General features: G+C 36.9%; 1 protein-coding gene across 7 annotated transcripts in view; it reads right to left on the bottom strand.

The window, feature by feature from the left end:
- DCLK2 (doublecortin like kinase 2) overlaps positions 1 to 16460 on the bottom strand; it is an 82824-nt gene that overhangs the window by 27946 nt on the left and 38418 nt on the right. For 4 of the 7 annotated variants that reach the window (XR_003529209.1, XM_027652714.1, XM_027652717.1 and 1 more), the window contains exons 3-6: positions 12117 to 12219; positions 10254 to 10355; positions 8909 to 8959; positions 5220 to 5314 (exon numbers count right to left, since the gene is read on the bottom strand). Coding sequence is in view for 4 of the 7 variants with exons in the window: in XM_027652714.1 (XP_027508515.1) it covers positions 5220 to 5314; positions 8909 to 8959; positions 10254 to 10355; positions 12117 to 12219 (351 nt within the window). In the remaining 3 variants the exon portion in view is untranslated. Of the gene's footprint in view, positions 1 to 873; positions 1065 to 5219; positions 5315 to 8908; positions 8960 to 10253; positions 10356 to 12116; positions 12220 to 16460 lie in introns of all 7 variants that reach the window. The other 3 variants (XR_003529210.1, XM_027652715.1, XR_003529211.1) reach the window with 2 other exon arrangements.

The following is a 16460-nucleotide window of genomic DNA, read 5'->3' as shown; positions in this document are numbered from 1 at the left end:
AGCCTAAAATATTAGTAATCTATTTTGGGTATTCAGTGAGTGACAATACATGGGAATATCTAGCCCGTATTTCCAACTTCCTTCAGTCTTGTAATCAGGGCAGAGCATGACGGGGCATATTCCTTCTTACCACAGTATTTACAAGAAAGCAAACGCTAACAGGAAAAAAGTTAAAAGGAATAAAAAAAAAAAAAATTATTGCTGCTGTTGTGGCTGAGGTGTTAGATCAGAATGTGAAATGGCAGGTTTAACCCTAGCTCTGCCACAACTCCACATGTGGTGGGATTTTATTTTTTGTCTCATGAGAGTGTGAGGAAGGATTCACAAATATAAAACCATATTCTTCTGAAGTGGAATGGTACCTTAGTTGGCAAATCTTTGCACTCTGGATTAAAGTATTACCCATGACACAAATGTTTGTGGAAACCTTTGGGTATTTTTTTCATATCAGAGGAAATACCTAACTCCTTGGCAGCTAAATGGGACGGTGGTTTCTAGAGCATCCATCTAAATGCTTCCTGTGTCTGTCCTTCTTTCATGTCTAGAGAGAAATTAAGGACTTTAGCCACCAGGTTGCCAGGCATACAGAGCTCCTGTATACATTGTCCTGCACACATTCATGAAGTGCTGAAGAGACTGAACTGTAAGGTACACACACATATGTATGCAGACCCACATCCTTGTGTCTGGAAAAATGCAGACAGAAACATGGGACACCGACACAAACATTATTATTGTAATACCCTCCAAGTTCATCTAGCCAAACTTAAAAAAAGTAAGTCTATTACTGCTAACCTCTCCTTGAGTTCTGAGCAAACATTGCTATGGTAATCTTTCATCTGAAGGCTAAGAAAGGAATGTGAACTCTCACACCTTCAGAAAAACTCTTTGGTATTCTCCAAGCAGCTTTGTCTTTATGAAAACATTCAAACTGGTGAGGAACCTAACTGTAGACTATGAATATTTTAGTGAAACTGAATTAACTGTGCAAGTATTCTCTGAAATCTGGGGACACTTTGGTAGTGTCACTGTAATTCATCCTGACAGGCTGCAGGAGGAAAGGGCTAAGACATATTCCAAACGGAAACAAAACATTTATATAATCAGTATTTCATTGAGATGTTGGTAGTATTTATTATTATAATGATTAACAGCAACATAATCTGTAAGACAGAAACTTTGTATTTTTTAAGCAATACTTAAACACTGTAGTAACCCAACTATACTGAGAAGCTACTTTTAAAAATACAATAGCCAATTAGAACGTAGTGATTATGCCTCCATTAATGTGAGCATATATGGTAGGGCATATAGATATATCATGCACTTTGTTGCACTATTCTGAAGAACCAGAGAAAGAATTACCCTTTTTCTAGAGATATTTTTGAGTGGCATCATATTATATAAACCATGTAGCCAACTGATGAGAACGGTGAAGGGACTTGACTAATAAGTGCAATATCTCAGTTTCCCTACCAGCACAAATTAGCCAACTCTTTTCCTCCACTGCAAGGGTAAAAAAGATGCTGAATTGTAAATGTAACAAATGCACCACTTAAAGAGTCCCTCTATGAACCGCTATGGCACCTTCGTCACTAGGCGGGATAATCGCATGTAAATATTCTTAACATGCAACTACCCACAAAGCACATGTGTACAAAATTGAGGAGATTAAAAACCTTGATGAAGATAGGCACTAATCCTTCAAATCACTTAAGCACATGTTTAACTTTAAGTACATTAACATCCTCATTGAAGTAAAAGGGTCTACACAATAGCTGAAAGTTAAGCATACTTAAGTTATTTGTTGGATCAGGCTGTAATGCCCTTTCACTTCGGTCATTTGGCCAATCAATTGCAAAAATAATACTAAGAGACAAATTCAAATACAATGATACTTAACACAATTGGGATTCTAAGAAAGGCCTCAACTGTAAAGCTTCTTTATTTGTACAATTTTATTTTCTTTTTAAAAAAGATTACAAGACACTGTGGTACTTAATTTCAAGAGGGGACAATAAAGTAGACCCAAGTAAGCGCAAGGAAATTATGACACCACTTTCCAAAATATTAAATTTAATCTAGTCTCTGGATGATTTTTATGGCACAAACTGTGCATAGTAACAGATGCAGTAGAAGAGCTAAGAGTGAAATTAACCCTAACACCATTGCATTAAAATGCACACTTAGAACCAGAGAAAAACATTAAACCTTTCAGTTGTCACTTGCCCACAGAACAGCAAAAGGACTCCTCTCAGTCAGTTTCTCTATTACCATTATTTCTTAATCCACGAACTAGATTTCATCTCTACGGAAATTTAATAGAAGAACCAGAAACTAGGTACATTTTGTCAAAGAAGAATATTTACAGAGTAGTCATTTACTTCATGCCCATACTTGTTAACTTTTATATCTAAATCTTCACCTTGAAGAAACCCTCTGCAAAGGCTGGATATCAAACTGGCTTGCTGTATGTACTGAGCAATTAATAGCACAAGGGCACTTTGGCTGGAAGAGCTAAAAAGGACAGAAGGAAAGCCCTTTTCTTTGAAGATAAGCTGTTCATGAGGAATGTTTCCTGAGCGGAACTTTCTGTGCCTGAACAGAGCACTTCTTCTTATAAAGTGTTGTGAAGCAGAAGGAATCCTTGGGGACTGAAGAGACTTCAGTTTGAAGGAAAAATGGCATTCAGAGAATATGATGTAGGACTCCATGCCTGAGACTAAGAAAAATTGCTGCTGCAATCAGTATCTTTTGCAACCTGACTGCCTTGATGTTTAGCACTATCACTTAAGCTCTACGTTGACTGTCAATCTACAAAAAGCTTAGCTAGGTTCTAATCTACAGTAAAATATTTTATTTTAAAAAATAAAAAGCTCTGGTTTTTCAAATAAAGCAGTTTTTAAAGTACAGTTCATGTGCAGCTGCTCTGATGCTCTGCTCTTTACAGGTAGAAACGTCAACCCTGATTCGTTCCCTTTTTTCTGCTGCCTCAAGCTCCTATAAAACCACTAAGTGCTGCTGTTTCATCTTCTACAAAACCAAACATATATGATTCCTACACAACAAACCACTCAAAATATTGTATTCCCAAAGCCAGAAAACTCTTAAATACACTTTATTCTGTCACTCTCTGCCATGGGATGTATATCTACATTTTCATTCAGCTGTAGTGATGGTGCCTTCTTTATACAACTGCAGGAAGCCAAACTGTTTGTCTTTGCAGCAATGCAGTCTTGGCAACAAGGAATTACTTAACAATAGGGAAAAAGCAGCAACCTCAAAATAATAAAATTGTTCCCTGCTTTCTCTGTTTTCCTCATCAGTCTAACCAAAACCAATTCTACAAAAAAAAAAAAAAGGTTTCTTTAAAGAATCTGTTTTTTTTATATTGATGCTTCCCCAAAAGAGACACTCCTACTAGAACATAATCAAGAAACAAGTGTGACTGACCAGCACACTTGATCCTTTTGGAATTTACCCTGTGATTCACTAGATAACATTCCCTATCTTTTAGTTTCAGGAGCACAGTTGGGATACTCCTACTGAACAGATGCATCCTAATGGAATAAACCAAGAGGTACTCACTACTTCAGTAACACATCAGGTCTGAAATGCTTAATTTGGTTTTGCTGTTTTCTTTGGTTGTATGGGGATGAATTATTTGACACAAAAACCCATTAGTATCCAGCATCAATTAAATTCCAAATTGAAAAAGTACAACAGCCTACTTGAGTGAAACAGACAGTGAAGGGGAAAAAGGACATGTCCACTTTAGTGAGAATTGTTTGTTGCTATCAGAATTATCTCTGTCTTAATGGACCTTTAATCGGCTAAAAGCAGACAGGACAGCAGTGGAAAAAACGAAGCAAATTATCTAGTTTCTAAACTTGTAATTTCATTAAAGACAGACAAAAGAGCATTTGTTAAATATAGTGCAGACTAGATGAGAGTCTAAGCCCGATGATTTTGGTGTCCTCTACTGTAAGCTCTACTGCGGAGCTGTCCAGATAAACTTTTAAGACACACAGCTCTAATTCCCAGTGTCAGAACTATTACTGCTCTCGGAAATGCTTTACAGGAGAAAGGCTAAACTATGCTGCTTTGGATAAAGAGTAGCTATGGGATGGTACAGGACAACGACATAAAGACAGAGCTCAACAGTAAATTACCGCAATGAACCAAATGACTTCAAACATAATTAAACAAAAAAAAATTAAAAAACTAAACAAATAAATTAAAACAAATACTAAATAAATTAATTAAATAAAATCTTTTGTCAGAATTATCACAGAAGCCTGGCAGAAACCGGTGGCATTACTCCTTGCAAAACAAAGACTTGATAACAATTAGCATGTCAAAACCCAAATCTAAGTACTATTCAAATCACGTCCTTTAGCCAGTCTCCTAACTGCGAAAACAGTTTTCCACAGAATTATGCAGCCTCTTCACAGACAGGAGGTCACCAATAGGAGCTATTACTTGATGAGAATAATCAGTGCAAACCATCCAGGCTGCTTTAAGAAAGGTTGCAATTGATGATTCCATAAGAAAATTCTCCTTGAAAGGACAACTGCACAAATGCAGCAAAAAAGATGCTCAACTGTGCCTCAGGCTGTTCTTTTTATTTTACTGAGCGAAAGGCACAGAGCAGCCTCCAAGAACTGTAAATGTCACCAGTTTTTAAGTGGGAGAGGAAGGGAATTCTCTCAGTGCAACACAGAAAAATCTGGCAGACATGAGGCTGCTCCCAAAGGAACTCCTCAAATGCTTTCAGACAAGGAGACTGCATTAAAGGGTGAAATTGTGTGCCATAGATGAAGAAGGATGCTTCAGATGAAATTTAGGCAACGTTACAATACTACAAGGCATTGAAAAGAGGATACTACATTTATATAGGCTGAAGGAATATAAATTACTTGGAGGATTTCCACAGTCCATGGAACAATGGAAAATTTGGAGGGTAAATTGGCATATTCAAGCCACCACCACCTTCCGCCTTTCCTAAGCTGAGTGTTCAAACCCTGCTAACCAAACAGAAGTCAAAAATCTTACTTCAAATCTATTCTCCATTTCATACTAGCAAAAATTATACTAGCAAGGCTACCCTACAAAATTATAACTTTTTCCTTTTTCCGTTTTTTTTTCCCCTTCAGCGCCACTGAATACATTCAATGATTAATGGAATGTAGGGGTTTCTACAGTTCTTTTCTTTTTACCTTGAGTCCACGAAAGCTGCCTGGGCTTGTTGGTGAAGAACTGGAGGACTTTGTAGATTTTGGGGTAGATAATTGACTGCTTGGGGTTCCATTAACTGGTGAAAGCAATAAAAGCAAACAAATGGAAGAACAGATTAATAAAATGCAGAAACTGTAACTTGATTTTAGACATAACATACTTCTCTTAACAACTTATCTCTCAAGTCTGCATACAAAGACCTCCTCAAAAAAGACTCCTCAGCATTTGGGAATAAATTACAGACTTGCATGTCACACAACTACACCCCAAAAAATTCATGTGGATAGATGTGGGTTCAAAAAGACACACAAATATTGCATTTTCATTCCAGAGATTAGAAAGGCCTATTCTGTCCTTTGCCAGTGCAAGAGTTTTGGGTAAATAACAGCCACAGCCTTTAAAAATTACACAATTTATTGTAAAATCACACAATAAAATCTGTATAGAAAAAATGCTAAAGACGTTTGACCCTCCTTCTATTCATTTTGGATCAACACTCTACTTTCTAGGTAGAATGTTTCATTTCTAGGTAGAATGTTTCACAGAACACAAGTTGTTTGTTTTTCTTCCAAGAAAAAAACCAAACAAGTATGAACTGTTTGGATTATAAAGAACTTCAGCATTAGTTCAGAAAAAATACGGATTTACGGGGAAAAACCTCAACAAGGGAAAAGTTGCAGGTTATTTCTGAACTTCCAATAAGTACAAGTGTCTGTGAAAACATACACTTCCTCTCCCTTTGACTTAAAGAGTTCATTTATTTTAAGTCCAGTTTTCCAGACAGGCCTTGTTATCTCTTTGGTGACTTGAATATAACTTAGGTCAGTCCTTGTATTTTTCTGAAAAGAATAAACTGAAAAATTTCATTATGCAGACAGAATAGCACACTGTCCACCATACACAAATATGATGCAACGTTATATGATGAGACATTATTTCCTTTCTAACTGAACCTCATTTTCTGTGGGAGAGAAAAATAATAGGCAGAAATTTAAGAGCTAGAAATGTTTCATAGCTGATTCACAGTGATGAATTATTTATTCATGAAGAAAAACAACTCTGGTAAATAAAAACTTAGCTTCAAATTAATTAACAGATACACCTGCAAATATTCTGTCATAGGTTATGCATCACTTCTTAAACAGTGCTATTGGATTTATTTTACAAGTGTCTACTGACCTAGTACTTTAACATTCTCTGAGTGTTGAAGATGCCCTCCAAGGACTATTTTTATGACCTGGGTAGTCCATCTGCCAGAGGGCCAGGCTGACTGCATTGCAACTTCCACAAATCCCTGTTTTTCCCAAAAATCTTTCTCTGGTGTATGATGTTAAGATATAACTAATTAGCATTTAGCTACAGAATAAGTCTATCTTGAAGTCTGGTAACTTGGATTTACATTCTCACTTCTGTTGCAGGACTAGTACTTTCTCCTAAAAATATTCAGTGTGTCTAGGATATTTTTGTCTTGACTTTAACAAGGATTGCCTGTAAGAACAACAGGCGAGTTACTTAAGTGGGTTTTTCTAAGAAGCTGAAAGTATTTAAGAGTATACATCCCTCCTGCACACTTCATCACTTTGTTTTGGATAATCTTTTTGAAACCTGGCACATCAATACATCCCTGTTTTATAAAGAATTTGCAAGTACAACAACGAAAAGAGCTACTGAATCCCGTTTTCTGCATAACCAAAAATGAGATACTTCAGTAGAAGAGTTTGCTTCCAAATTACTACAGGAGGAAAAGATTTTCATTTGTTCACAAATTCTTTTATATGGTTCACAGAAATGTAACTATTTCCTGAACATGACCATTAAGGTCTACACTACAAGGCATCCTTCTTTGTCTCTAAGTCACTTCCATTCTCTTAAACATTGACAGAAACACTAAACTGTACCAGTGAAACTGGCTGGTTAACATAATGTTCTTTCCTCTCAAAACAGTCTGAGGGAGAACATCCCAGCCTACACTGACAGTACTGTAGCTCTTTGCTAATATCTTAGCAATGCTTGGTGGACAAGGGTGGTGTTCTGAGCCAGGGATGTGACTAGATGACATCCAGAGGTCCCTTCCAAATTTTGTCCTTTTATAAGTTTACAACACATGGTTCATTCTGCTGAGGATGCTACTGAAAAGAGGCATCTGTAGATTCCTCTTTGCCAATGTCTTCTGAGATCCACTGCGTGTGAGTTGGTACAAAACTGCAACCACAGAAAAAGCTGGAATTGGCCCTGTGTAGATGTAAAAGTTTTGCATTTATAGGGAGTCCGCACTGCTTGTGTTGGTTTTGGCTGGAGTAGAGTTAATTTTCTTCACAGAGCCAGCACAGGGCTGTTTTTGCTGGAAAGTGTTGATAATACAGGGATGGTTTTGTTATTGCTGAGCAGGGCTTGCACAGCATCAAGGCCTGCCAGTGAGTAGGCTGGGGGTGCACGAGGTGTTTGGAGGGGACACAGGCAAGACAGTTGACCCTGACTGACCCAAGGAGTACTGCAGACCATACGGTATCACACTCAGGAATAAAACTAGGGGGAATTTTGGCAGAGGGGTTGCTACTTAGGAACTGGCTGCCCAGCCATTGGTTATTTGCATCACTTGTTTTTCTTGGGTTTAATTTCTCTCTCTTTGTTATTTTCCTGTGCATTACAATACTGTTGTTGTTACTATTATTGCAATTATTAAACTCATGAATTTTCTCACTTTCATCCTTCCAATTCACTTCCTTCATGCTGCTGCACGGGGGGAGTGAGCAAGTGCCTATGTGGTGCTCAGTTGCTGACAGAAGTTAAATAGCTAAAACTGTTATTTCATAGAGCAGCACCTTTTTTTTCCCCCCACTCAAAAAACCACATGAGCAATCTGTATAGGCACAAGAACTGTACAGGCAAAAACTTGTCTGATCCTATTGATTTGCTGCTTATTTCACATACATTTCAAACCTAATTTTTTTATCTATTCTCTAAGCATAATATCTTTTCGGGTTTCTTTCCACATGCATACCAGTTTGAACATACAGAAAAAAAATCTTTTCTGTCAGTCTTAAACAATTAGGCTACAGTTCTTTAGCATACTGGAATGTTTAAAACTGAAAAATTATTAATACCCTTTCAATTGTTAACTTCTAATAGGGTCCAAAGTCTTCAGTTATTTGCTAATCAAATTATATGTTACTTGTTTCACAGATACTTTCCCTTTGAACTGAAGGTTCAGAGAGATTTCTCAGTGTTTAAGAACTTAGCCTGAAGCAATATAAGAAAACAAAGAGAGATAAAGTGCAGATAAAATGAAAACCTACGACACGGTTTTGCACTGTTTTTTTCAGTAACACTCCTGTCTTTTTTTGCTGGTTGAAATTTTCTCTTATAATAAGCTTTAGAATAGACATATAAATGTGTTGCTCCTCAGAATGCTTCTCTACCTGTAGTCAAATTACACCTTTAAAAATTTAACTTTGACACCATTAGCAGGTGTCCAACAAGTAAATCGCATTATTTTGCTCAAATAATCTACTTCAACAAAAAAACCAACACCCATTATGTCTCTGCTTCATCAAATGCAAAATGTGTGTTTCAAGCTTGAAAATATTCACAAACACAGCAAAAAGAATACAGGTAAATGGAGAGGGAGGAGACACACTACTGATACACAGCCATAATAGTAATGGCTCACCTGGGGATTTTGCTGAAGAATGAGCACTGGAGTAGTGGCCACCCCTCTTTACTGTACTCATATATTTGACACAAAGGAAAAAGACATTAAGGAAAGAAGTTATTAAACAGCTCTGAACATGCATGAAAGGAAGAAGGGTAAATAAAGATAAGTAAAGACTACATGAAAAAGAAAGGCAGGTAAACAGAAGGATAAATATCAGACATTTGGATAAATTTTTCAAATTAACCAAACCAAGGGAGGTCCAAGTAGAAATAAGTAAGGAAATGGCAGCACTGATTTATAAATACTTTGCATAAAATTCATTGTTGATAGATATTCTACATGATCTCATTGGAGGCAACAGAATTGCACGAAATGTAGATCAGTTGCAAAACTTGTCCTTTATGCTACATTTTTTCTGTGATCCTTCTTTGAAGCTTTTCAGTTAAATATTCAACCTTTACAAACAGATTATAAATGTTCTACTTTGAAAGAACCCAAAGACATAAAATTACTTTAACCAGTGTCAATTAAGCAAAACAAATATTGATGTGGAAATGAGAATATGGAACATGTCACAGGTTTGAATACACACACGGGAGTTTACATGTACAGTTACATTCAAAAAAGAGCATCGTATATTTACATATTCAATGCTTTGATTTCAGGGCTACTTCTCCAGGTCTGAGAGAAAAAGAATTAAAGTTTTACGATATTTAGAAATTAAATGCAGAGGTTAAAAAAAAAAAATTTAAAACCCCAAGTTTCTCCCTTTATTTATTGCACAACAGACTCAATGGTTGGAACACATGGTGTTCAGAACCTTTCTTGAAATTACAAGAAGAAGAAAAAAAATTCTCTGCTAACGGGCAATAACATTACAGTACATCTCCTAAATTTACTTTAAACATCAAAGTCCTGTATTTCCTGCAATATTTGCCTTATATAGAAAAAAATCTTTCCATTTCAAAATTTGAGGGTATACTCTACTTCAATGAACACAAATTTAACCACGTAACCACCCTGTAGTTAATAGTCTTCAAGAAAATCTATTGCCATGCTGAAAACATATCCCAAGTGTACAATTAGCACAAATCATTTCAATGTGAATAAACTGAAATTATTTGTTCCTGCAATTAAAAAATAGAAACCATATTTCTTCCCAGAAATAAAAAGAAAAATGCAAATTTTATTTTAGATTAGTATTAAATCTATGAGACAAACTGAAAGAACATTCTTTTCCCCTCAGGAAACAAAGTGTGGCACTTGTATTTTAGACAGAGCCAACAGTTTTCTTCACCCTATTAAACAAATTCTAACTTTCATGTATTTCATGTGTTCAGCTTTTTCCTAGAAGTAGTACCTGAGGCAGGTGATTTGCTTCGACGTGAAGGTCCTGGACTTTTGGATGCAGTGTGCCTCATGCCAGATGATCGGGAATAAGAGGACTTCATAACACGACATTCTACAAAGCAAGCAGGTAAGAGCTTTGACAACAGCTCAGTGTTACAGCCTTCCTCCACACACCCCTGATGTTGTTTATTATCCAGAAAATGCCCTACTGAACTAAACAAATTTGTAAGAGCATCTCAGAACTCTTACTTAGCATAAAAACATATTTGAGTTACTCAAATACTGTATGTAATATTTTGCATATACCACTTCTTCATGTCTTGAAGTTGGTTTATTACTATAATTTAAGTTTGTACATATGCTGATGCCAAGGTTCTTCTGATAATTCAGTAAATTCTCCATGCTGTAACAGCAGTTTCATATAGGGCAACTGCACAGCCAGCACCATTTCCCTTCTCTTGCAAGAAACTGATATTGTGATCAGTTTTTGAACAGGTGAAAAATGTCTATTGTTTCCAAAAGGCTGAAACAATAGATTACTGTCATTTACCATCAGCTATATATTATTAAATAAAAGACAACTTAAGTGGAAAAGGAATCAATAGGCATACATGCACTGACACTTTGGAAACATTTCATTCCTACAGCTGGCATCGTTAGCAAATCATTCTGAATGGAATCATATAAATTTCCCTCCTAATTTTGTCCCTGTTATTCATCACTGCAATGTCAATGTCATCATCAAAAATACTGAAGTTGAGCTGTATGCCCTGCTAGTCATGTTCCTCTCTGTACCTAACCTGCTTTTCCAGAGTTATTAGAGGAAGCAGGGACCACCAAAGCTGAAAAGACAAAGGGAGGAAAAACCCCTCCATCACTGGGTTCTCAGAGAGGAAATGAGCCCAATTAGCCTGTGCACCTTGTAATGTGAAAAGTAATCTTATAGCCTTAAAAAGTGTAAGAGAAATTAGGATCGTGGCCAGACTGGGATTTGCATTGTGAGTTAATAGAGAGAGGTGGTAGATGTCTCATCTAGGGAACATTCAAGGTCAGGTTCAATGCAGCTTGGAACCACGTGAACTTTTTTTTGAAGATGTTGCTGTTCATGGCTGGAGGGGTTGCAGTAGATGACTTAAAGGTCTTTTCCAACTCAAACCATTCTATGATTCTATGAACATGGAAAAAAACCCCCAACATGTATATGATTCAATAATCCAGGACAATTTTTAAACTGCCTGGTAGAGGCAGCTTTTCTTTTATTTTCCTTGAACTTTACATTATAAAGTTTCTCTTCACAGAAAAACAACTTTCATAAACAAGTTAAATTCATGGTTTGTCCAAGGCAGACAGGACAGGCACAAAGTCCCAATTTGTCTCACCCCCTTCCCTACCCAACAACCCCCATAATCTCACAATATATAAAGGATCAGCACTTGGTCTACAGCAGACAAAACTGGAATGTGTGAATTGTCTGGCATGACAATTCAAGACCTGAAATGAGCATGGTTACATATGTGATTTTTTTTAAAATCTCCTGAAGACAGAAACATGGAAACTATCTTACAGTCACAGATGTCAAAAGTGAGTGTGAGATTTTAGATTCATTAGATCTATGACTGAACTTTTCAAAATACAATGCTGCTTGCCATGTAACTTTAGAGAGACTGTCCATTTTGCAGGAAAATAGCTCAGGTTTGTTAGTGCATTTTAACAGGCTCACAGAATCCAGCTGACGGTTTGAAAAAACTTTTTTGATCCATAGGAAGATGTCTTTCCATGTATAGTTTCCTAAATGACATAACTCTTGAGGATTGAACAGGGGAGCTGGGGGGAGAGTTTACTCTTTAAATGGGTTTAGGATGTACATTCTTACCGCTGTGATCTAGCACGAAGTCATCCTGAGCATACCGGTACTTCTCAGGCCCACACGCAATGAAGACGTCGTCATCTCCAAAGAAGTCCTGCAAGCACGTTACCTTGACAGCAAAATATATAAAGCAAAATGAACAAATGCAATACTTTCAAATACTAAATCTTCAGCTGGTCAGCAACAATAAGTTTGTCTTTACCTTTTTGCAGTGATATTATAATGTTCTTTTGTAATCATACAAACACTTGAGTTCCCCAGTACTTCAGGTCTCTAGTAGTGCAGGAAACCTCAGGGCCAAGAATGTAAAACACGACTGCTCCCTATTTCCAAATACACCTTCTCTTCTGTTTAACACCTGTATTTTTGCCAATAAACTACATAAGCACACTGATGACTTTTGCCTTTAACTACATATGCAGGCTGATGACTTTGACAGGAACGTCTGGAAATACTATTCAAATATCAAAGCTTCTTGTATTCTTACATTAATTGCTTGTAGGAAAATCTGTTGAGTTAAAGAGATTGCATCTGGAATTTATTTATTTTTATGTTCTGTTTTAATGCCCTGTTAAAAAAATAAAATAATTCCCCCTTTTATGAAAAGGTATTTCATATTCAAGAAAAAAAGAAAGAGTCCCTTCCATGGTCTTTGCAGTTGTCTGTCCTTAATTATCCCAGTAATGATGTTGCAATGTATTTCAGGAAGGATGGGGATATCAGAAAGAAAAATGGTTTTGACATTCTTTAAAAACACAAAATCAAAGACCTTGAAAAAACTTCAGCCCTCAAAAGTCAATAAAAATCCATTTGTGAAGGAGCAAGTGTTTGGTTTAAAAACAATGAAAACCAAAAAGCCACAACGAGAAATTCCACTGAACTCAGTCTAACTCCCTTGTAAGGAAAAAAGTGTTTGTAGGTAGCAAGTTATTTTTTAAAATGTAAACAGATTAAAATTTTGCTGTATTGTTTCCATATTCATTTTAACACTTCATGCCCAAATGAAATCTGGAAGTAAAAGTCATGCAGAAGCTATGTAATTTAGAATTACTTGGTAAAACTACAAAATTAAAGCGGTAAAACAAAAAACTGTTTTTAGAGAAACTAGCTTTTTTTCTCCTTCCCCAGGTACCTGTCAACAACACCATTTCCGTATTTTACCCACTGTGATAATACTAAACATCAGCAGAGTTACAGGAAGGGGTCTCTACTGCCTGCAATATTCCAAGAAACACTCAGAATATCAATGACCCTCAGCTCTCTACAAGACCAGCACAGGGCATTCCCCAGCAGCGCAGTTGTCATGGCAGCTAACCCAGGAGAACAGCCGGATACTCACCGCAGTGCCACATGCAGTATCCAGCATTTGTGTCACTGTGTTATGCAGCCAAAGGGCTCCAGCCACCACCCAAATCCTTTTATTGTTATCTTACTGCTGCAATGACAATTTGCTCTCATTGAGGAGAGACATTTTCAGCTCTGCTTGAAATGGCTGCTTCTAGATAACCAAAGAGGCAGTGAAAACTGGATTCAAAAGGCCGTACAATTTAAGAGAAGTTTCGCTAACTTGGGATTTGTTCCCCTCTGCTTAATAACTCTCTCTACCAATAAGAGGACTCATCATCATTTCCACAGATTTCAGGAATCCAGCAACCAGCCCAAGCCCACCACTACAGGAAAAGCTGTGAGAAAGGTTCCACAACACTTATCCCACACAGGCAGAGATGTTCTGTGAGGCGCAAGTTCACACCCAAGGCCCCTAAAACTGGGTGCCACTTCCACAAGTCCTGCCTACCCACCACCGCTCTACTCACGCCCCCAATGCCTTTGCAGTGTGTTTCGAGCAGGTTGGAGTTAAATGTTGTGGTTTAGCAGTGCCTAAAATTAATTTTTCTGCTCTGATTGAAAGCCTTGCCCTCACCCCTTAACCCATCCAGTATAACATCCAAGCTGAAGAGTAAGGGAGGAGGAAATGACAGGTTTCATGTCAGACTCTGCATGCAGCAGCATCCTTTTGTTGTCTGCAGAACAATTCTACAAAGGAAGGGTCAGATTTGTGCACAAAAGCTGTCAGGAGCACCCTTAGAAATGCACCAGAAAATCTGCTAAAAATGGAGATTGGGAATGAATAAAGAACTTTACGAAACATATTAATTCCCATAGGGGTTTTCTCACATGTCCATGTATATAGTTTCCCCAGGCAAGAATACACAGGAGTAATCATGAGTGCCAGTGATCAGACAAACTGCTGGAGGTAGAGCAATGACACCTCCATCTTGGAGCTCAGGCTAATTCCAGCCTCTCATTCTGCTCACACGCTGTGGTATCTGACCTGTGTGACTTCCACCTGTCAGTCACACACCACGGGAGACTTCAGCTTACTGCAAAAGACACTAAATACACTTATAACTGAAAGCCAGATAAGTGCAAGTGTGAGACAGATTTACACAGATGCTCGCTATATTCCAGCAGTGAATACTGGAAGTCCTCCTTCTCCCTACAAATAGTCCAGAATGGCTAGTATAAAATACACAAGAAGAAAAAAATATTGAACAATTGCACAGAACAAGGAATAAAGATCTGCCAGAATTTACAAGTCCCAAATAACCACACATGATGAGGTGAGGGAAGCATTTTTAAAACCAAGCTCATGGAAATGTGTTTTCCTAAAAGGACTTTTTCTAGGCTTTTATCATAATAAAGTCAAAGGCACATCTCTCAAGGTACAAACTGATGTTAAAATGAAGTCTTCATTTCCTACAGGATTAAAATTAATGTATACAGTGTAATTAATGATAACAGCTCACTTAGAATGCAAGAAAATATTTAGAGAAAGTTGAAATTAATACTTGTTTGCGTGTGTTTGTAAATGCTGCAAATCCACTACAGTCTACCTTGCAAAACACACGATTCTGCACCAAAGAATATCTGTACTTAGGTCATATAGGAATTTTTTTGTAAATTTGATCAGAATTCAATCAGTTTAGAAATTTAAAACCAAAAAATTTTGAACATTTTTTCAGAGAATGTCAGTTATTCCAGTAAGTTAGGGATCAAAACTTAGTTTTTCAAACTAGTGTACCACAATGTTGCTTCTTTTTTCATTAATCCTCTATACAGTCTCACACACTCTTTATTTTGTTGTGCTTAGCGCTAAAAGAAGTATTCCATTCTTCAAAATCTCTCCTAAAATGCCTTTCAAAGGAAGATGGTATTAGCAAAGCTGCATAGGAGTGTATCACAGCAAAACCAGTCAAATATGTAGCCATTCATTCAAATAACAACTATGTTGCTACTCCTCATGCTATGAGTTTTCATGCCTGAATCTGAAAATGTGAAAAGCTTCAGACACCTTGAGGAAGTTCAGCACCAAAATGAGATTTGATATTTAACAGTGTTGGGAGCTTTTTTAAAATTAATCATCAAGTAATTTTTGAGATTCAGATCTGTCCACTTCCTAGTTTACATCCACAAAAGCTCTAGACAAGTACCTTCAATGCACACTTTCCATCACTGCCTTTGCAGAAAAGCTCAATCAGAATGTCTTTCTTCTGCCTGTGGTTTTAATCACCACAGAAAATGCTCTTTTAAAAGAACAAAATGAATACGATTTGTTTGTCCACAGGAAAAAAATCTACCTTAAATCTGACTTCTTTTTTTTATTTTTTACCGAAGGCATATGCAGAGCTGAACAATGAGGTTTTTTGGGAGGTTTATCATTATAGTCAACACTCCAAAGGCTTCCACCAAAGAAGTTTCACACTTCCTTGAATTCTTTTTTTTCCCTCCACAAAGAAAACTGAAATATACTTTGAAACAGTGCTCTAGGAACACTTTAGAAAAATGTTATCTTGTTAACTTTAAATGTTTCAATTAACATGTTTAAAATGTGTTAAACCCTATTTACTTCTACATACAATACCCATTCCCATACAAACATTGCCCATATCCTGCTGGTAACGCCACTGCCTTCCCCTTATTTAGAACGAAAAATTACTTAGTGCTGCTCCTCTGACAACTCAAGACTGCTCAGGTCATCTTGTCATACTGCTTTTCTTCAAAATACGTTACCGTACACATCAGAGTGGATCACATTTGTGTAGGACTGAATTGGATTTTTATTCAGTCCTTTAAAGATACTTTTAATGGCCTAGAATCACAAGAAGGAATAAAACAGAATAAGGAAAAGCAAAAATGTTGTCTGAGAAGTTTCAGAATAAACATAACTTGAAATCAATATTACATTTTCTTTTGTAGTAGAATCACTACAGTATTATTGTGGGCCTGTGCTGTCAGAATCCTTTCACTTCAATTCTCACCACAGTCTTCTGAGAACACATGTAAAGGACT

This window comes from Corapipo altera, unplaced genomic scaffold (assembly GCF_003945725.1).
Source record: "Corapipo altera isolate COAL_440 unplaced genomic scaffold, ASM394572v1 69, whole genome shotgun sequence".
NCBI classification, from domain to species: Eukaryota; Metazoa; Chordata; class Aves; order Passeriformes; family Pipridae; genus Corapipo; species Corapipo altera.
This window is presented reverse-complemented; position numbering and strand designations above follow the sequence as displayed.